Genomic DNA, 23,603 nt, shown 5'->3' on the forward strand with positions numbered 1-23,603 from the left:
AGATTACAAGACCAAAATTAGGCAATACTGTGGAGTGCTGACAATGATAAAGATATTTATCCACAGTCCCACTGAACAATGATTATGATATTTACCCACAGTCCCAGATAACAAATGATTAAGATATTTACCCACGGTCCCACTGAACAATGATTAAGGTATTTACCCACTGTTCCACATAACAAAGATTAAGATATTTACCCACAGTTCCACTGAACAATGATTAAGATATTTACCCACTGTCCCACTGAAAAATATTTAAATATTTATCCACAGCCCCACATGACAATCATTAAGATATTTATCCACGGTCCCACTGAACAATGATTACGATATTTACCCACAGTCCCAGATAACAAATGATTAAGATATTTACCCACGGTCCCACTGAACAATGATTAAGGTATTTACCCACTGTTCCACATAACAAAGATTAAGATATTTACTCACAGACCCACTGAACAATGATTAAGATATTTACCCACAGTCCCACTGAAAAATATTTAAATATTTATCCACAGCCCCACATGACAATCATTAAGATATTTATCCACGGTCCCACTGAACAATGATTACGATATTTACTCATAGCAACACTGAACAGTGATTAAGATACTGTAAATCAACTTATTTTTGTGACTACTTTCTTTTGCGTTTTGCTGTTGTTGGCTTATTTCGCTAAGATTTATTTTCACATTTTATTAAAGCAATTGCTTGGACATATAAAGATAGTGTTTAAGTATGCTTTGTTGCGACTATTTTTCGCGATAATTCTATGCCCGCGAATGTCGCGAAAATAAAGCGCTATAGAAAATTAATTGGTTTACATTATTTATCCACAGTCCCAATGAACAATGATTAAGATATTTACCCATAACAACACCAAATAATGATTAAGATAGTTACCCATAGCAATACTGAAATAATGATTAAGATAGTTACCCATAGCAATACTGAATAATGATTACAATAGTTACCCATAGCAACACTGAACACTGGCCCATACTTCTTTATGTACTTTTCAAAAATTTCGTGTAAAAACTTTGCCTGTAAAACTGAAACAATAAAAACAAACAAATCAATATATATGTGGATAATCTATCGATTCACAATGGAAAAAAATGAATTATTTTAAGACTGTAAAGATAATACAATTGATCATATATAACTGAAAAATTCAGTCAGAATTCAAATTAAATAATTCAAAGAAAATATAAAAACTGACCCATAATAGATGTACATGTTGTTACATTATATTACCAGTTACAAGCAACAGTCTGACAGTTTACCTTCGTAATTTCCAATGATAGGTAGAGCGAAAGGTCCCGGTGGTAACTTGTATTTCAGTCTGTAGCGGAGCTTGTAAACCACAAGTATGACAATTACACCAATCAGTACTGTCTGAAAATTCAGTCCTGATAAAACTGTTGTTAACATCCTAAAAAAAAACAAAGAATAAATGAAAATGCAAGTTTACATATGTAGTGATTTTGAATAATAAGATGTTTTGCTGGGTGCAGCTTGATACAACCATAAAGGTCAAACCCTGAATATTTGGGGCAAGTATGGACACATCATTCAAACTAAATACAGCTTTGAGTTTTTATCATGATTAGATACTTGACACATAATAAGAATTTGACCACAATTGAAGTGGTCACTTTTTGACCTCTTATTCCTCAATGGTTGTAGATGAAACCTCCAAAATCAATCCAAACCTTCCTTTGGGGGTATGGCACTCGTGGTACAATTTCTTTTAACTCAAGAGGTGATTCCACAAGTGGGTCAGAAGAGAAGTGATTCCACAGGTGGGTCAGAAGAGAGGTGATTCCACAAGTGGGTCAGAAGAGAGGTGATTCCACAGGTGGGTCAGAAGAGAGGTGATTGCACAAGTGCGTTAGATGAGGTGATTCCACAAGTGGGTCAGAAGAGAGGTGATTCCACAGATGGGTCAGAATAAAGAAGATTCCATACAAGAATACAAGTTTTTTACTATTAATGGGCTCTTAAGGGTCAATGTCAGTATAAACATGATTAATTGACATATTTGCAGACAATAAATAGCATAATGATTGATCAGTGAAAACCAAGAAGAGAAGTAACTCTCTCATACATATTGTATAGAGATCTATTCATTTTATATTTATCCTGACTCCAGGAGAAACTAACTAAGGTTATTAAAAAAAATACTATTTTCACAGTTAGGTATGTCTAAACTGAAGTTTCGCCATAGGTGGGTCTGAACATAGGTGGATTCATAGGTGGGTCTGATCAGAAATGGTTCCAAATGTGGATCTGAACAGAAGTGGTTCCATCGGTGAGTCTGAACAGAAGTGGTTCCGTTCCATCAGTGAGTCTGAACAGAAGTGGTTCCATCAGTGAGTCTGAACAAAAGTGGTTCTACACATTGGGTCTGAACAGAAGTGGTTCCACATGTAGGTATGAACTGCAGTGGTTCCACAGTGGGTCAGAACTGAAGTGGTTCCACATGTGGGTTTGAACAAAATTGGTACCACAGTTCCGTCTGAACAAAAGTGGTTCCATAGGTGGGTCTGAAAACAGGTGGTTCCATCGGTGGGTCTCAACTGAAGTGATTCCACATGTGGATCAGAATTGAAGTGGTTCCACAGGCAGATCTAAACAGAGGTAATTCCACAGGTGGGTCAGAACTAAAGTGGTTCCACAGGTGGGTCAGAACTGAAGTGGTTTCACAGGTGGCTCAGAATTGAAGTGGTTCCACAGGTGGTTCTGAATAAAAGTGGCTCTACAGCTGGATATGAACAGAGTTAATTCCACAGGTGGGTCAAAACAGAGGTGGTTTCCCAGGCTGGAAAAGCATTTAAAGGCCTACATGTAATTTTTCAATGAATGTTGTGCCAAATTGTTTATCTGGATATGAAGGATCTCTAAAAATGAAGTATAAGGATACAAATTGTGCTCCATTTTTCTAAACCCTGAGGTAATGCCCTTCCTAACACAAAATAATCCTTGAAACTGGAACTTGGTTCACATCCCAAAACATTCTCTTCAGAATATATTTTATGTATCTATCTTTAAGTAAAGCATTCCAAGGATTTTACAGCCTCTAATACACTTCCCACTAAGTAACCAATAGAACTGATATTCTTCCACTACATCCAATTATTGGTAGGAAATTAGAAGTTTGTCCAGGACTACTTTCTCATCTGACTCAGGTCAAAGTTCATTGGAATATTTGGCAAGCTGGGTCAGAACAGACTTGATTCTAACAAGGCTTTAAATTCAGTTGTCAAAGTCACAAGGTTAGATCTTCAATTTCAACATGCAAAATAAGAAATCTGTGAGTGATGGCTCACTAGTGATAACCTTGCTTTCAATCAAGAAATAAGGACAATAAGTCCTTGGAAAACAGGAAGTTGTTTTTGAATTTAATTTTTCCAAAAATATATCCAACCATATGGCATACCAACAGGAAGAATGTGTTAAAATTTCAAGCTACTGTGATGAGTAGTTGCTGAGAAAAATGCAACGAAATTTTCGAATTTAAAAAATGTAGTCAAAAATAAACTAAATCTTCGGTAAAACAGGAAGTTGTTATCAAATTTATCCAAAAATGTATCCTACCATATAGCAAACCTACAGGAACAAAGTGATAAAATTTCAAGTCACTGTGATGAGTAGTTGCTGAGAAAACTGTGACCAAAAAATTGTTACGAACACAGACCAACAAAAACACAGAAAAAACAAGAAAAGGTATGGTGTATATGTCAAAGAGACAAAAACCCAAACAGGATGAAAATGTCAGCCCTATACCACCCATTGGTCTTCAATGAATGATGAAGAAATCAAGAGTTGCCCCTATATACTCAAGTAACATTAAAAATTAACTAAAAGTGAAAACAAAACAAGAGATACAGAGGCCAGAAATTCCTGACTTGGGACAGGCATAAAGAATGCTATATACATAGACACACTGACCCAAAGAACCATGGATAGACTGACACATGGACACACAAACCCATAGAAACATGGATACACAGACTCAGAGAAACATGGATACACCAATACATAGCCACACAGGCCCAGAGAAACATGGATACACCAACACAGGACACACAGACCCATAGAAACATGGATACACCGACTCATGGACACACAGACCCATAGAAACATGGATACACCAACACATGAACACACATGCCCATAGAAACATGGATACATCGACACATTGACACACAGGCAGGGGAAAAACAGCATACCTCCTCTCCTTCAGAGTGGGGTTATAATAAAATTTTGGGTGAAGATCGAAATAAAAGAAAAGTTCCCGCATGAAAATTACTATAGCAGAATCTCTTTCATGTGTTTGTCCTGACATTTCTCAAATCAAATTAATTCCTTTTACATACCACGGTAAGTATTTTCCACTCTTATGGAAAAGATATGTCAAAAGTATATCCCATTAAGATATGATAAATGTATACATAATGTATAAATAATATCATGGTAAAAATATTCAACTGAAGTCAAGAGTGAAAACAGCTTTGTGCAAGTGAAAGACTTCATTCTGTAATGATGTTTGTATAAATAATTGAATGATCTTGTAAATAGCTATGGCATGGTCAGAGGTCACCAGCAAGGAAATTTTTCTACCTAAAGAACTCATTCATGACTAAAATGTAAGAGAATAAAATCATTAATACAGAGAAAGTTTATATTTACTTTTCAATGTTGACACACATGACCACAAAGCTAATACAAATTGTCCAGGTATTTAGTATGATTAAGTCATTTTAAACGGGAGAGGAGTGACTGGTTTTCTCAAAGTTAGTTTAAACGGGAGAGGAGGGACTGGTTTTCTCAAAAGTGCAAAGGACTATCCTGACATAAAACTATAGCCCATGTAGCCCAAAAAGCTTCATTTGTTTGGTGGGTTTTTCTACACCATGAATCATATCTACCATAGGCAGTGTCTAAATTTTTATATGGACTGGCACTTAGTGTTCAACTAAGAATAAATTCTGTAACTATAAACTCCTGTGTTTAACAAAAATCTCAATTTCATCATAGAACTGCTTAATTTTACATAGACTACGTCTGTAGGTCTACTGCTAATTTCTTTCTCTGGGACCTGTTCTGAGATACTCAATTTCTGACCTAAGATCTTATACAAGAGTCCTTGACCTTCAACTCTTTTCATTGATCAAGATTTTTGCTACTAACCATCCATGAAGGTTTGAAGGAAGTCATTAAAAATGGAAGCTATCCAGGCGACAAGCCTACATCATTGAATTGTTACTAAGTCAACCTCCCTCAGAAATCCAAGATTTTAATGCTACCTTTCACTCATTAAAGTTTAAGGTAATAACTCAAAACATAAAAGCATTATCCAGGCAACAACATTCTATGAAATACAGAGGGACAGACTGATGGATGGACTGAAGGACAGATGGACAGTTAAAAAACTATACACCCTGACAACTTTATTGTGCAGGGTATAATGACAGTGTCAAAATAAACCTTATTTGCAATACTGAGCAATACTGCCAACAGCAACAAAAATGTGGACTAAACATACAAGTAAAAATACTGTGACACAAAAGAATATCCAGGCTTCAACTTGAACTTTAACCTTTGAACTTTAAGTTGTAGAGTAGACAAACATTTAAGCTTGTTACAGCTCTTAATTTAGATTGTGAATAAATGTTTGACAAGATTCTTACAAAAAAATGAAAACAATAAAAAAATTTAAAAGGTGTAGCAGAAGTCCAATATAACTAGCGAGGATCAATAATTCAGCCAATATGGAAAACCTTATGTAATTATACCTTTATTGACTAACTAGTCCATTAGGTCATATTGGCCTAGGCTAATACTGATCATAACCAGGCCAATAAGACATACTGGATGGCTAAATGACCCATATTGGCACACTTTTGTTTTTTGTATTGTCTTGGCAGTTTTTTTTATCATATTTAGGCTAATATCTGAAGGTTAGTCAATAATACAGTATAATATCCTGATTTATTGATAGCAATGAAATACAACAGGTAAAAAGCAAGGTCAAGAAAATGTTATGAAATATTACATCAGATTTAAACATGTGCTGGTGAGAAAATCTTTCTATAAATAGCAATGATTTAGATTTTCTGCAAATCTGGCAAAGCAAACTCAATTTATATGAAAAAAAATTAAAAGAGTAATCAAGGGAACCAAGGTTATCGCGGTAATCAAAAGAATGTAATCCAGGGACAAAGACCAGACATGGAAATAGACATACACAACAAAGAACATAAAGTAAATAAAATCATACATACAAAGTGACAAAAGGAAATGAGCAACTCGGACTCCACTAAATTCTGGGAGCATGGACCAGGTGCACTGGTAGGGTAAGCGTCTCTGCTTTTCTAGAAACACCCGCTGAGTTGCTCATAAAAAGTCAAGTTCGGGGTAGACGTAAGAGGAGAGGAAAACTATGACACATTGAACAAATCAGTTTTTATGACGCATATGGATGCACTGTAAAGATTTACAAGTTCATGAAAAATCAAGTTCTGATTTTTTACCTGCTGAAAAACATTTAATTAACCAAGAAAAGCATTAAGATATAATTAAACTTTTATTTAAGAAAGTTGTGCATTCCATGGACTTACAGGAAAAATGGATATGAAAGGCAAAAATAATTTGACACACATATATTATGTCTCATAAGACATTTATACATGAGGTAAGACATAAAATTTATTGAACCAAATCAAGGGCCCCATAAGAATGTGATTGTGAAACTCAACAAGGGCCCCCATATGAACGTGACTGTAAAACAGTTGGACTTTGTTATTGATTTAACCAGGAATTTTCTACTCCTGAGATAGAGTTGTCTTTCTTGTTAATTATTATTTGTTTAAAAAGAGAGATGTCCTCTGGCCCTAACACTTCACATTGAAGCCAAAAAATTACATTAAAAACTAATAGCAAAACTACCTCAGAAACTTAATTGTTTGTGTGTAAAAGGATAATAATATTGCCCAATCGCCTTAATTTAGATATCTAGTCCATTATACATTAAGCCATCGCCTTCAGTTAAAATTTAAATCTGACCACAGATTTCAGAACAAAAAATTTAGTATAAATGGTTCTGGATCAAAGTAAAAACTGCAGTTGTTAGTATAGACAGTGGCCTACAGAAAACTACTCCTATTTCATCGTGTACAGATAAAAGCTAAACTTTTGTAACATTATGTAGATAATCAGTCTGTTTTTTAGTATTATCTCGCCAAATGTAAGCGGTTGGAATTCCTTTAGGATGGCACCAAGTCAGATAATAGCTAGCCAGACCGGTCCTACTAAACAAAGAGTGGTAGAGAGCACAAAAGTCTGGTACAGACTGGTATCGTAATTTTGAATTATTTGAGTAAATAAATGTTTCTTAGTACCTATATAGTGTTTATTTTTCTATGTGTCATGTGACCATTGAAAATAATATATCAACTATTATTCATAGATCGGATCCAAGACATTGTCACGTGATCAGTTCGCAAAGTCTGGTGATGTCAAGGAGTTCAATAGCTATTTATTTGCAATTAACTCTGTCACAGAAGGCCTCTGTATTAAAAGTCTCCCACGAGACTTGGATACAGCTTACCCCAGATCAGAGGTCACGACGCATGTTGAAATTTGTTAATTTCAAGATCAGGCCCGTGGACACTTTGACCTCGACCGGAGGTCACTTGACCATACCCTCTGTGAACAGAGTTGCGCAAAAGCCGTGTAAGCGAAAGCGCGTGAAGTCATGCAAGACTCACACTGCGACTAACAAAAATCTTAAGATTACTTAAGATTGAAAATAAAAAACAATATATCGTGTCGTTGTCGTGAACTAAAACTTTAAACAGAATTAAATGAACATAATAATAAAATGAAATGAAATGAAATAACATAGATTGAAATGAAATAAATCTAAATAAATGATTCATTAAAATAAAATTGAAAGAAGGAAAATTTGACTTGCGTAACGGACATTTATTCGCCTGCAAGACAGGAGGATAAAAGACTTTACATACGGCAATACTTAGAATATTACTTTTTTTTCTGGATATAACTTACTCTACGGACATTTATTCGCCTGCAAGACAGGAGGATAAAAGACATTACATACAGCAATACTTTGAATATTACATTTTTTTCTTGGATATAACTTACTTTACGGGCGATATTTAATCGCCTGCAAGACAGGACAGTAGGAGACTTACAATACAGATTTATTGACAGAAAAAGAGAAAGTAAATTAAATAGTATGTCCCTCTGGTCAGCAAGTGTACAAGAAAAATATCTGAAATATGAAATTCTAATTTATAATGATAAAAAGATTGATTGATATATCAGGACCTTCAAAAATATTTTAAAATAAAGGGAGGGAGTAATGGTGATCTCCATATATTGATTGATTGATGGTCCATGAAGTTCAGTTCTCCTACTTGCATTTCAAAAACTTATATATAGTTAAAATTACTTAGATTTTTTTTTTTTTACATTACTGTCTACGGGCAACCTTTATTCGCCTGCAAGACAGGAGAGTAAAAGACCTGACACACGTTTTTTTTAAAATAGAAATGATATAAAATAATTTTAGATATTTTTTTAGGTAAATAACAGAAAAAAATGAATTATCAACAATTGGTTGATTGAGTATTCATTAAGTTCAACTTTCCCCTTAAATTTCTCTTTGTGGATTTTAAATTTTATAAATTATTTTTGATTGAATATTCCAGAATAAATTTTCTATATGAAACCAAAATTGTACGACATAAAAGGAAATGAAGGGAGGGGGTATGGTTGATTACCGAAACTTTGGCTAAAGAATTTTGGGGGCCCACCCCCACACGTTTCATAGCCTTGACGTGGCGTGGGGGTTCTTCCATTATTTACATAATTACTGTATGTAATGGTTGTCTAATATGAACATTGCCTGGATATAGCCTTTCTGTGCTGATCGGGCTTAAAACACCACTAATTAATATATCTATTTGAACATTCTTTACATTTTTTTCATCTCCATTCCAAATCCATTTTAGGTTACAGACCACCAATTCAACCAATGAGCATTTGGAACGTACGCAAAAATAGTCCTACGCAGAAATTACCCCTGTTCCTCATAGTGATGTGAAAAAAGTTCTCATCTTATTTAAAAAATTGAAACAGTTTCTGAAAGGAAAAACATTTCTGTACATTTTATAGGTGCATTTTGCTTCTTGTGATGTGAAGCCTAATCTCCATAATGGTTTCTAAATATACCCCTATCTTGTGAAAACACTGGGATTTCCCATGCTATTTATAGACCCTTCACTTCCGGTGACCAGTACTGCACTGCTGACATATGTAGAATCATGCTGATATATAGTCCTCTGCAGGTTAAAGTTAAGGTAAAGTCCAGAGAAGCCATTGAATATTGTGAAATTAGCATAGAAGCCTATGGGAAGTGGAATTAGTGGTTTCTATCCTTTATACTTACTCTATCCTTTGTTTACAACGAATCTGTCGTGACATCTGGGAGTTATAAATGAGTGATAAAATACAATATTAAAGACTGAAAAAAAATTTAAAAACATATGAAAATAACAAAATAACATGATTAAACTACAACTCGCATAAAAACAATATTACACACCGAAATTGTCACGAATTGTGTACCTCCAGACTTTACGGTCGCCATGTTGGAGAAACGAAAATGTTGAAGTCGTGACCGTATGTAAATAAATGTCTACAGAAATGCACCAAAAACATTTATTTTAGCTAAAAATAAAAGAATATCACTATTTTGTTTGTTTGTTGGGGTTTTACGTCCGAGCAGCAATATTTCAGCTATATTCAGACGATGAACATGACATGGATGATAAAATGAACATAAAATGGAGAAAAAAAAGGATAGGACACAAGGACAACAGGGTCGACAAACCTTGATTGCCACCAGAAAAAGGGGGGATGGGTAAGGTCGGGCAATTTAGCCTCCTGTGGCAGAGCGCAAAGGTTCCTACTCCTATCGAATACCACAGCAGGGGTCTTTAAAGTACGAAGAACGTGGCAAATTTCCCAACACAGTATACCACTATGGTTTGCGGTCAGGTTTTCCGTATTATAGCCTGACAACCCCAGCATGTAACACGCCAGGGCTACCCCATTCCACCACCTGGGGCACACATCCCAGTTGCTCTGTGGGCAGAACGCCTAGCCCCCGGCTAGGTTTCTGAGCACTATTTAGTCGCCTTTTACGACAAGCTTAGCGCTGCTGCAGGCCTATTCTTTTATCACCCGGACCTGCACGGGGATCTTGCATTCATGAACACGAACTTTTCTGAAACCAAGGTTTTTGAACAACGATGTGGACATAGACAATATACATGCAATTATGGTCTTACCTTGCTATTATTCAAACACAACTTTCAGTCTGTCATAGCCGGTGTAGGCGCATTATATCAAAACTGCCAGATCGATTTAAATAGCCGTGACATCTCAGTGTTTACGACCTATATATTCACCGGCGAATCGAGTCACAAGATTAAAAGTTCAACGGGAAAATTGTACATTCTGAAATAAAATGTACGTATTTCATCGTGTACAGATAAAAGCCAAACTTTCGTAACATTATGGATCGTTATGGTGTATCCATCTGCACCATGAAAACTGACTTATTCAACGGGTCCGAGTAGCTCATTTGCTTTTGTTACTTTGTATGTATGATTTTAGTTACTTTGTGTTCTTTGTTGTGTATGTCTGTTTTTCATATCTGGTCTGTCCCTGGATTACATTCTTTTGATTACTGCTATAACCTTGGTTCCCTTGATTACTCTTTAAAAGAAGTATAACAGTTTTAAGCCGAAATCGGACCATCCTATATAAATATGTAAATTAAACTTGTGTCGAAGATGCAGATAATCTATTCATAACATTTTTAATTATAGCCCTATTTTTTATATAAAGATATCTGTGTTGATTATAAACAATTTGAATTCTTATTGTACTTTTGTAATTTTTTGTGTCAAATTTTATCCATTTTTAGTCTTAATTTTACCGTATTTAACATTTATATTTTTATGTAAAGAAATCTGTGTCAATTTTTAAATATTAGAATTTATATTTTACTTTAATTTGTGTGTAAAATAAAAAAAAATATTCAAAATTTTAATGCATTCGACCATTTTTTTATTGCAGAAAGTCTGTAAATTTCTGATGACTATATATGATTCCTATTTTACTTTAATTTATGTGTTAATTTTTTATTATACTTTTCATTCAAAATTGTATGCTGTTTGTAAAATTTCATTCTACATCATACCTCCAATTTTATAATCTTTTATACGTTTATAAAATATTGTATGTATGAAGTCGTGTATTTTTATAAGTATCAAGTATCACTCCACATAAGAATCATGCAAAATATGATTCGTGGTCTGAAAGCCTACATATTTTTATTTTTGATACTTTGTTTAAAATGTCATAGTTAATAGAAAGTACCATGTGGTTTTTCATATAACCCTTGTTCATAGGAGATAAAAATCATAGATTTTAAAATTAAGGGTGATAACTCTGTAAATAACACTCAAATACAATAGAATCTATTGGATTTTAAATATTGATTATCTCCTAAGAGCAGTCAGATATGAATAAATAATTACACAACTCACAATATAGACCATAAAACAATATAATAACAAAAATAACTAGAATTGCCATTGTGAGCAGTAGCGAATGTCGCCTCGGCAACCGTTGAAGTTCCCAATTGTAATATTGTATTGTTATGCCTATTTAACTTCTTTTATAGACCTATTTTCAAATTTGTACCTTTTTATGTTGTTGAGATAATGCAATGTCCCAGATTGTGACCTCAGGCAGCCATTTTGAAAATGGCAACTTTTCATCAGAATTTTTGCTTAAATTCCGAGGTCTGACTGATACGCATTATACTACTGAGTTACATTAAATTTGTTCTATGAATAAAAAACTTATGACCATGTGAAAAAAATGGATTTTGACTATTATGAAATTTTCAGTTTTTCGTTGCCATGGCAACTGACAACATATCGATTCACTTTTTTTGCTTTATTTTATTAGGCTCTTTAAATTGTATCACCATACCAAATTTCAAGTTTCTAGCCACCTAGGGTTCCGAGATATTGCAATGTCCTAGATTATGAACTTTGGTAGCCATTTTGAAAATGGCGGCATATCGGCGAAATTTTTTATGCGAATTCCAAGATATTAATGAGACGCAGCATACAACAAACTTTCATTAAAATTGCCTCATGAATAAAAATGTTATAGGTGTGAGAAAAAAGTGGATTTTGGTATCCGTGAAATTTTCGCATTTTTCGTTGCCATGGTAACTGACAACATATCGATTCACTTTTTTTTTTGCTTAATTATTAGGCACAATGAGTTCTACCACCATACTAAATTTCAAGTTTCTACCCACCTAGGTTTTTAGATTATGAACTTTTCACGTTTCCATGGAAACAGTAGCCATTTCTTTCGCCAAAAATTCACAATACCATCTACCTCCATCCCAAGTTTCAATTCATTCCCTTCAGTGATGCACTCTAAAAACTCCGGACAAAAATCATTGGAAGAAAAATAAGAAGAAGAAGAAGAAACAATACAATAACAATATGACAGCTACTTAAATATTGACGACAAAATAGCCAAATAACATTATATAAAGTTATTAAATGCCGGACCCGGCAAAATAGCTCGGAAGGGAGGAGGTTCGCATATTTTACTGCAGGTAAGTCTGTATGAAAAGAAGCGGAAATTCGCTTGTTGATCAATTTATTTCAATTTTTGTTGGTTGTGCATCTGATTATGCACCGACTTAAAGTCTGGGCCCTGTGATTTGTATTAAAGCTACTTAAACAAGACTTCATATATGTACTTGGACAATATATTTCGGTAAGGTTTACGAAGTTTGGAAGTTTTTACGAGTTACTAAAATAGCCAAATAGCATTATACAAGTTATTAAATGCCGGACCCGGCAAAATAACTAGATGACATAAAATAAGCTATTTTACTGGATCCGGCAAAATAGCCACGGCCTGTTTTTTATATAATTGTATGGTATAAGGGTGGAAAGGACGCCCCGTACCCCCTTTTTCCCTTTTGCTTCCGCCTATGGAATTGACAGACCATCAGTTCAATATGCCACCAATTAATGACCCAAGGAAATTGATCGATACGAGATCTACGTGTAACCTCGAGTGTACAGTAACTACCGATTTAAAATTGGCGATGATGTATCATATCGTGAAAATGTGCATGATCATATATATTGACCTCGTGATGTCATAAATGTATACATTAATGGTGCAATACTGCCACATTGCAGAAAATATATATCATAGCTCAGAAGGGAGGAGGTTCGCATATTTTACTGCAGGTCTGTAAGATAAGAAGCGGAAATTCGCTTGTTGATCAATATATTTCATTTTTTATTGTATATCTTTTATATGCACTGACTATTAAAGTTTGAGCCCTGTGATTTGTATTAAAGCTACTTAAACAAGACTTCATATATGTACTTGGACAATATATTTCGGTAAAGGTTTACTAAGTTTGTGAGTTTTTACGAGTTATTAAAATCATAGACCTGTAATCAACAGGTTCATGTTAAAATATATTGTTATGTCGGATTTGGGATTTGTATAATGGCAAGCTAAAGTGGACAAGAAGCCATATTTTTAAATATTAGAAATTGATTTGTTAATGTTAGAAATTGAATTGTTAATATCAGAAAATGAATTTCTTATATTAAGAAATTATTTTTAATATGAAAAAATCCTTTTCTAATATTAGAATCTGTTGAATTTTTGATATTAGAAAATGAATTTTTGATATGAAAAATCCATTTCTTACATTAAAAACTATCTGATTTTTTAATATTAAAAATGTTTACAAGGGTCAGGCTAACAAAGAAATTTCCTTATATTGAAAAATTATTTTCTAAAATTAAAAAATGATTTCTTAATAGTAGAATGTAATTTTCTAATATTAGAAAATGAATTTAAAAATGAATTTCTTATTTTAAAGCCCTGTGCAGGTTCGGGTGTTAGAAGAATAGGCCTGCAGCAGGGCTAAGCTTGTCGTAAAAGGCGACTAAATAGTGCTCAGAAACCTAGCCGTGGGCTAGGACACTCTGCCCACTGAGCAACTGGGATGTGTGCCCCAGGTGGTGGAATGGGGTACCCCTGGCGTGTTACGTGCTGGGGTTGTCAGGCTATAATACGGAAAACCTGACCGCAAACCATAGTGGTGCACTGTGTTGGGAAATATGCCACGTTCCTTGCACGTTAAAGAACCCTACTATGGTCTTCTGCCGGAGTAGGAACCATAGGGCTCCGCCACAGGAGGCTAAATTGCCCGACCCTACCCACCTCTCCTTATTTCCAGTGGCAATCAAAATTTGTCGACCCCATTGTCCTTGTGTTCCATCCCTTTCATTTCATCCTCATATGTTCATTTTATCATCAATATCATGTTCATCGTCTGAATATAGCTGAAATATTGCTGCTCGGACGTTATACCCCAACAAACAAAACAAACAAACTTATTTTAAAAATTGAATTTTTAATATTAAAAAATTGTCTTTTAATATTAAAAATGATAGTAGAATTTTTTATATCAAAAATAATTTTCTAATGTTAGAAATTGATTTTTTTATATTCAAAATTGAATTTCTAATATTAAAAAATGAATTTTTGAGATTAAAAATAATTTTTTAATGTTAGAAATTTATTTTTTGATATTAGAAAATCATTTTTTAGTATACAAAGGTAGGGCTTTTTGTCCATTTTGGCTTGTCATATTTGTATTGTAACGGGAGAGCATGATTTGACTCAAAAATTACACTCCGCCACCCAGGATTGAACCCTAGACTGCTCAGTGACAAGCCAGCGACAAACTGATTGGGCTAAAGAATTAATCCTTTAGCCAAATCAATTAACTGGCTATTTAAATCTCACTACCTACTACAATGCAGTATGACATCCTGTCACAGTATCAAAAGTACTTTAAGTGTCTGTATCTGTAAGAATCAGGCAGTGGGTTAAACATGGTATAAAACATCCCATCTTTTTGAAAGTTTAATTTGACTATTTTCACCATCAGAATCAAGGAAAGCAGACAAGATTTTTCGTATTATGCTGGACCATTGAGTTACAATTTCATTGAAATGCACTGAATATGAACATTTCAAGGGCTGATATCTCTGTCAAAAATCTCATTTTTCTAAGATTCTATTGAAAATTTTATTAGCAAATCCAATGATACAGTGATCAAATAATGGTCTTTTCAAATAGAGAAAGCATCTTTGAATGAAGTTATATTGTAAAATTGGTGGGGTTTTGATATGCATGTTTCTGATTTTTCTCATTTTACCTGATTCTTACAAAAAACTTGCACTTAATTCAAAATTAGTGGGTTTTTACATGATTCACTTGTATGTAGCAAAATATCTTGAATTCATGGTAGTCTACAGTTTAAATTATATATTCAAAAGACTGGATAAATTAATAAATACAGTCTGAAAACAACAGGTTAAAGACAAAACGTTAATACCAAAATTTAATACAATATTTGAATAATTTCAAAAACAACACACCCAAAACTTTTATCTTATTATTTTTTTTAAAAAAACCTTTGGTTTTGGGAAATATTTAGAGAATTAATGTTTAGGCTAGTCAATTTGTTAAATTAGAATACATTACTGACAAATATTAACAAAAAAATAAACATACAGTGTATATATAGATTAATTCAAAGAAAAATGTATATAATTAGATACTGAGGATGAGGTTCATTTTGTAACAGAATGTCCCCATCACAAATGATATGTATCCAGAAATCTCATCAACCAATAAAATTTTTAAATATTTGAATTTTGAAGCAAATTTAAGTGGTTTTTTGTAGAAGAAAATATTGAGGTACATTGTACTAAAATGTAAGGAAAAGTTTTATAATGTGTTTTATAAAATTTCCTAACCTAAAAAGTTTGAATAACAAGGAATTATTTATATGGATTATGTCTGCAGAACACACCTATATATACCAGATGCTATTTGATTTAATAAAAAATTGTATCTAGTTAGATGAAAAAGGTCGCTTTATATATTTATTTGAATAAATCATATTTATGATTAAAGTAACAGTTTATATTTATATATATTCTTTTTTCCAAATATTATCCACTGTGATTTACTCTGCCTATTGTCTCTCTTGAGTATGGTCACTGTGTTTATTGAAAACATCATCAATGATACTTGTTTCTTCATTTTAAAAAAATACAGCTATTATATGTATTTGAATTTGTATCAATTTAAAACTTTTGGCTATCTGTATCTGTACATTATATTTTACATTGTACAATTCACTGCTCTGTAGGGTGCTAAATTAGCGAATAAAGAATTTGTTTGTTTTGTTTGTTTTATAGCAATATGGAGACAAAGAGACAATTATGGCAGGGATAGAAGGGGGGATTTACTGACATTTGACATTAAGGCAGGGATAGGTGGTGGAATGTACAGACATTTCACAATTAAGGCAGAATAGGTGGTAGAATTTACAGACATTTGACAATTAAGGCAGGGATAATTGATGGGATTTACAGACATTTGACAATTAAGGCAGGGATAGGTGGTGGAATGTACAGATAATTGACAATTAAGGCATGGATAGGTGGTAGAATGTACAGGCATTTAACAATTAAGGCAGGGATAATTGATGGGATTTACAGACATTTGACAATTAAGGCAGGGATAGGTGGTGGAATGTACAGATATTTGACAATTAAGGCATGGATAGGTGGTAGAATGTACAGGCATTTAACAATTAAGACAGGGATAGATGGGGGAATTTACAGATTTGACAATTAAGGCAGGGATAGGTGGTGGAATATACAGACATTTGACAATTTAGGCAGGGATAGTTGGAGAAATTTACACAACTATGGCAGGGATAGATGGGGGAATTTACAGACATTTGACAATTAAGGCAGAATAGGTGGTAGAATTTACAGACATTTGACAATTAAGGCAGGGATAATTGATGGGATTTACAGACATTTGACAATTAAGGCAGGGATAGGTGGTGGAATGTACAGATATTTGACAATTAAGGCATGGATAGGTGGTAGAATGTACAGGCATTTAACAATTAAGACAGGGATAGATGGTGGAATTTACAGATATGTGACAATTAAGGCAGTGATAGGTGGTGGAAAATACAGACATTTGACAATTTAGGCAGGGATAGTTGGAGAAATTTACACAGTTATGGCTGGGATAGATGGGGGAATTTACAGACATTTGACAATTAAGGCAGGGATAGGTGGTGGAATGTACAGACATTTGACAATTTAGGCAGGGATAGTTGGAGAAATTTACACAATTATGGCAGGGATAGATGGGGGAATTTACAGACCTTTGACAATTAAGGCAGGGATAGGTGATGGAATGTACAGACACTTCACAATTAAGGCAGGGATAGTTGGGGGAAATCACACAATTAAGACAGGGATGGATGGGGGAATCTACAGACATTTGACATTTAAGGCAGGGATAGATGGGAGAATTTACAGATTTTACAAATTAGCATTTTTAGGAATAATAAAGTTTTTTTTTCTTATACAGATTCTACTGAAATTTTCAGACATTTGAACAATTTTTTTTAATTGGCCCTACTTGTGGTCGGAATCCTGGGTAAAATGGTCAAGGTCCTTACACAGTCATTGATTAGATATTTACGACTTATCTCTTTATCCACATTGTATTATTATAGAATCAATCATTTAGCTTCAAACTCATGGTTTTATTTGGTAATTCAAAATTTCCCAATTTAAAATTGACACATATAATTTCCTAACAAATAAAGGATAAGGTAGTAATGAAAAAAAATTCATGTACAGAAATTCTATCCCATGGGATTTTATTTCCAATTTAAACAATGTTTTTTGCTATCCTTCACAGATTTATTTTTATCTTATAATTTTCCAAAATGAATAATTTTAATTTCATTTGAACAGAGACCACCCATCTGCTTCTAACAGAGTTGAAATTTGATGTAAACCCTAAGCTCAGTAGTCTATGTTTGTCCCTTTGGGTTCCGCTGACAGTAATTAGACATGTTTACTTCATGCAGATCTACATATGATGCACAGCATTCCTATTAAATTTTATGAAAATCCTTTAGTGGTTTAGGAGGAATTGCACTTACCAGGAATTAACATGTGAAAAAAAATTAGATAGATTATCTTCCTTTGAAGTTTTCTTACAGTAATTATATTCATTCATGCAAATCAACATTTGATGCCCATTCTTATAAAATTTCATCAAATACCTTTAGACAAGAAAGTGGAAAGACAGACAGACAGATGATTCGTATATACCCCATGATTTGGTTGTTTAATAAATAAGTACTTTTCTGTTTATAAATCAGGCAAACTGTCTATCTCAAAATTCAGTGAAATTACTTCCAAATTATTTATATGGTCGCAAGCAACAGATCAAGCTTCCAGGTGCTCACAACAAAGGGACACAACTCCTTCAAATCATTGGAATGTTTGTATTCAACAAAATACATCAATTCATGTAAGCATCAAAGTAACTTGGATTGATTTCACTCTGTTCAAATGAAAGCTTGATAGGCTTTGGTGAAATTAAATATGATACAAACATATCACTGATTTCAAGAGTTATGTCCCTTATCCTAGGTCTACCTCCTTAAACAAAACTGTTTACAAGCAAATCCTGATGATGTCGTCTTCGGCAGTGGCAGCATCTATGTTTATTGCTTTATCTTTTTTGGTTTCTTTTTGGAAAACTTAAGTTGCAGCAAATCCAATATCATGAAATTATTACTTAGTGCTAGAATAAGTTTGCTATCTAAAATGGGGTCACTGGCTTGTACTGTTCTCCTCAAAGGGATTTAAAATGGGTGTTTATTTAAAATTGATGTAGGAGTTTTGTTTCTCATTCAATTTTGACGGGTTTCTCACATCCAATTGACACCTCATTAGTCCAACAGTTCAGTAGTCCCATAGTTTGATAGCCCGACAGTTCTATAGTCTAAGGGTTTGACAAAATCCAATGTTGTACTTGGAAATCGAAGAAGGTAAGGTTATACACAGTGCCACACTTTATTTTTAGTTGAGGATTTATTGTTTCATCCTTTTTCATGAGGCCATCACACATATGGTTGTGGTTATCTACGCTTCACCGGTATTTGATATTTATGATCCACTTAACATGATTATTCTGCAAAATGTAAGAAACCAGACCACTATTAGAAATTGACCTGTCTCTGTCTGTTCAGGCTACGTATTTAATCGCTAAATTCATACTAAATGTTGTACTATGAAATTCATGATATGCGAAATTGGTAGCATTGCAGATTTTTTATTTTCATTGTAAAAGGAGTAAGGAGTTTCCACTCAATTATTCATGCATTTTTGGAAACAATTCCTTTAAAATTTTTCATCTTAATGTAGTGAAATTAACTCTGAATATCCAAAATGAAAAAGTAACCTGAAATCATATCAAACAGTGCATGAATAACACAATGTAATAGTATTAAAGTAAAAAAAAGTAGATTACCCCCCCCCCCCCCCAAGTGAGTGAGTGACAGTAGGGAAGATGAAAATTGAAAACACTGATAAAAATTCTAAAAGATACAACTGGAAATATATGATGATTAAAATCACATTGCTTATGGTCAACTATTCTAACAATAGACAGACAGGCACGATTAACAACAATCGGTTAGAAAACATGTACGAAAGGTTATCAAACTGTTTAAGTAGAAAACTGTTGGATTATCAAACTGCCTCGAATTACATGGTCCTTGTCTACGGATGAAATGAGAATGTTTTGTTGGAATACTTAAGTAGCATTCCAGCTAAGAATCATGCGAAATGTGATTCATGGGTAAAAAGCTTACATATTTTTATTTTTGATATTTTTTTTGAATTCCTATAGTAAACAGAAAGTAACATTCAGTCTTTTTCATATAACCTGTGTTCTAAGGAGATAAAAATTATGTAGAATGCACTGTAGCTTTCAAAATTAAGGGAGATAACTCTGTAAATGTCACTCAAATACAATAGAATCAATTGAATTTTCAACATTGATTATCTCCTATATAGCATGCAGATTTGAATAAATAATTACACATTTCATAGTATAGACCAACAAAACAACTTAATTACAAAAATAAAATTATGTAGGCTTTTTCGGGGTGTATCACATTTTTCAGATTTTGCATGATTCCTACAGACAGCTACTTAAAACATGCATTTTGATGTATGGTAATGTTTTATAATCAGCTACTCAGGACATCAGTTCTGGATATATCCATACTCAATACTGCCTTGTTTTTTTTTTCAGAATGTTAACAACAGTTTTATCAGGACTGAATGTTCAGACAGTACTGATTGGTGTAATTGTTATCCTTGTTGTTTACAAACTCCGCTACAGACTGAAATACAAATTACCACCGGGACCTTTGTCTATACCCATCATTGGAAATTACGAAGGTAATTCTCATATAGAATTTAAAATAACTTAATATTGTGATAAGACAAAAGTTATCAAACTAACTAAATGAAAAGTACAGAACTATGAAACTTCTAATTTTTTATTTATTTTTTTTTTTTAAATTAAGTGAATATCTATATTGATAATGAATGCAGTACTTTTTGACAACAAACAGGTATGAAAATTTACACTCACTAAATTTAAGTTTTTGGGGTTATTTCAGGACTTTACCAGCAAATTTTAGCAAGTGGAAATAATTTCGGCTAGCAAAATTGAATTTCATCTTGCATTTATCAAGTGTTTTCCCTTAAGGAGGTAGACCTACAGTAAGGGACATAACTCATAAAATCAGTGATATGTTTGTATCATACTCAATTACACCAAAGCCTCTCAAGCTTTTGTTTGAAACAGAATAAAATGAATCCAAGTTAATTAGATGCTTATACATAAGATTGATGCAAAATGCTGAATACAAACGTTCCAATGATTTTTAAGAGTTGTGCCCCTTACCTTAGGTCTACCTCCTTAAATTTGATCACTGCAACAAAGGACAATGAATAATTTTATACATTTTGTGGTATAATGTGTGCTGCTTTTGACTGTAACTTTGTAAGTGACTAAACAATTCCTCTTGTGATACTCCAATATTGTGCAAGACTTGCTTGGCTTCGCTTGAAACTCTGATTCATTCCTCTGAGGATAATAGCATGTATTTCTAGATCATATATATTCCTCTGAGTATAATTCCGGGTATTTCTAGATCATATATATTCCTCAGGGATAATACCGGGTATTTCTAAAATATAGATCATATATATTCCTCTTGAGGATACAGTGCTTTATCAAACTTACAATTAAAAAGTACAATCCTAGGGTAAGAAATACTAAGGACCTACTAAATAGCCTTGGTTATTTACACATTTTTGATAAAAATATTCTTTTATAAAATGATATGAAAGGTCAAAATTTACATAGTCACAAAAATGTCAATCTTCAAAACTAGAATTTTTAAGAAATACATAAAATGTGGAACAAAGACCATCATAGATGTAGATACATGTAATATAACAAACATTGTAGAACATTCTGCTATTTAAAAAATGTGGACAAATTCCATCCAGAACAGTCATGTACAGTTTGTAACTCCAGGCAAATTGAAAATGAGGAACATTTCTTGCTTCATTGTACTCATTATAATCAAGGAAGACAAAATTTAATGAATATAATAAATAAATTGAGCCCTGGCTCTAATAAATTTAGCTCTTCATACAAAATAAATGATCTTTTAAAAAACAAATCAACAACCATTTTGAGAACATCCTCTAAACATATATTAAATTTCTTTGAAACTAGAGATATAGGACTCCAATTACTTAGTCATTGTAAACTGAAGGAAATATGTACTGTTTAAAGATAACTGTTGTCTGTCATATGTTTATTGTAATTCATCATTGGATGTAATAGGCCATAACCTTGTACTGTGAGTGTTTGTGCTAAATTAAGTATTGGTGTTAAGTACTTCTCTGTCTAAAAATCAGGCAAAATGTGTATCAAGTGTTGCACTTTGAGAAAAAAAAAGACAGCGATTTCATTGTATTATTCAAATTATTATACCTCATAACCTCCAGAAACAACCATCAAAGTGTTTGTAAAGGCTGCCTTTTTAAGATATTGACAGGTTAAATTTCAAGGAAATACACTGTGGAAAAATTATGGGAAATTTTCCTGATTTAAGCAATAAAAAATATTCTTGTCATAGATGCTTCAGGTTAAATCAAAATAGCTTTCTTGTTACTTTCTAGATGCATTGAATATATTTGAGGTAAAAAAGACCATGCAAATTGAGAAAAATTATGTGCCACCAATTGCCTGATTCTTATACAGAATGGTACTTAATTACATTGTTTTGAAGTTGCCAGGATGCTGTCCATATTATGTCGATATCCCAAAATTTCCCATAAAACACTTTTATTTATTAAAAAATAGTTAAAGTGTAAGCTTCAGATGAGTCTTGAATTTGTTATGTTGCTAAATGAATGAAGAACTACCATTCAGTTAAAAATTTATCTTAATTTCTAATAGTTTTCATACTCTGCTACCAAGTTCAGTTTTTACAATAGTGGCTTTAGTTGCTTCTGAGTAATGTGCAATTTTGATGTGAGAATAGGGACTTTGCACTGAAAGCATTAAATACCAGACAAGCATGTCAGAGAATACACACAACTGTCCAAATATGGAATCAAAATGAGTTGATGATATTTTGGTGATCAAAAACACAATCCTGGTCCCAAGGGCCTGTGGCTTTGACTGCTGTCATGGTTGAGTTGCCACCATTGCAATTTACATACCAGTATATTCTGACTTGTCACAAGGGACTGAAAGGAGCCAAAACTTATAACTATTTCTTGATCAATTTTCAAGTCTGAAGTTCGAACTTTATGGTTCAAAGGGAATTAACTCAATTTAAACATGGCATAAATGTCAGACTTGACCAGAATGGGTTTGATTAAAGATTCAGATTATACACTGAATTTGTTGTCAAATATACGACTGAAATGATTTACATATATCTCCTGAATTGAACCCCGTCTAACTTGTACTTCATGGTGAACTCTATTCAATGTGAAAGGTGCAAATATATGGACCATTGATAATATGAATTTTAATGACATCCATGAACTCGTGGATCGTTATGGTGTATCCATCTGCACCATGAAAACTGATTTATTCAACGGGTCATAGTTTTCCTTTCCTCGTTTGTCTACCGCAGACTTGACCTTTTTATGAGCAACTCGGCGGGTGTTTCTAGAAAAGCAGAGGACGCTTACCGTCGTCGTCTGTTGTCATCATCATCTTTTGTCATCCTCATTAATAATTTTTCAAAATTCTTCTCCTCTGAAACTACTTGACCAATTGGAACCAAACTTGGTATGAATGTTTCTTGGGGTATCCTGACATAGTGGTCAGACAGTAGTTTTTCGCATATATCTCGGTTAGGTTAGCTAAATTCTGATGGGGTAGAAGTGTTTAGCATGATGGCATCTATATGCGATGAA

The 23,603-nt window shown here is 33.4% G+C and overlaps 2 protein-coding genes across 10 annotated transcripts in view; one reads left to right on the plus strand and one right to left on the minus strand.

The window, feature by feature from the left end:
- The window catches only part of LOC148597814 (steroid 17-alpha-hydroxylase/17,20 lyase-like), a 29,098-nt gene extending 18,560 nt beyond the window's left edge, over window positions 1–10,538 (minus strand). For 2 of the 5 annotated variants that reach the window (XM_088562111.1, XM_088562109.1), the window contains exons 1-4: window positions 10,389–10,506; window positions 9,485–9,519; window positions 1,290–1,438; window positions 978–1,055 (exon numbers count right to left, since the gene is read on the minus strand). In XM_088562111.1, coding sequence (XP_088418237.1) covers window positions 978–1,055; window positions 1,290–1,438; window positions 9,485–9,519 — 262 coding nt within the window. In that variant the 5' untranslated portion in view covers window positions 10,389–10,506. Of the gene's footprint in view, window positions 1–977; window positions 1,056–1,289; window positions 1,439–9,484; window positions 9,560–10,388 lie in introns of all 5 variants that reach the window. The other 3 variants (XM_088562113.1, XM_088562112.1, XM_088562110.1) reach the window with 2 other exon arrangements.
- Window positions 10,539–10,682: 144 nt separating this feature from the next.
- The window catches only part of LOC148597815 (steroid 17-alpha-hydroxylase/17,20 lyase-like), a 41,547-nt gene continuing 28,626 nt past the window's right edge, over window positions 10,683–23,603 (plus strand). For 2 of the 5 annotated variants that reach the window (XM_088562117.1, XM_088562120.1), the window contains exons 1-2: window positions 13,250–13,400; window positions 20,398–20,546. In XM_088562117.1, the coding sequence (XP_088418243.1) occupies window positions 20,399–20,546 (148 nt within the window). In that variant the 5' untranslated portion in view covers window positions 13,250–13,400; window position 20,398. Of the gene's footprint in view, window positions 10,701–13,249; window positions 13,401–19,919; window positions 19,939–20,397; window positions 20,547–23,603 lie in introns of those variants that run through there. The other 3 variants (XM_088562116.1, XM_088562119.1, XM_088562118.1) reach the window with 2 other exon arrangements.

This window comes from Perna viridis, chromosome 14 (assembly GCF_037379345.1).
Source record: "Perna viridis isolate PV_CMFRI_1.1 ecotype Kerala chromosome 14, ASM3737934v1, whole genome shotgun sequence".
NCBI lineage: Eukaryota > Metazoa > Mollusca > Bivalvia > Mytilida > Mytilidae > Perna > Perna viridis.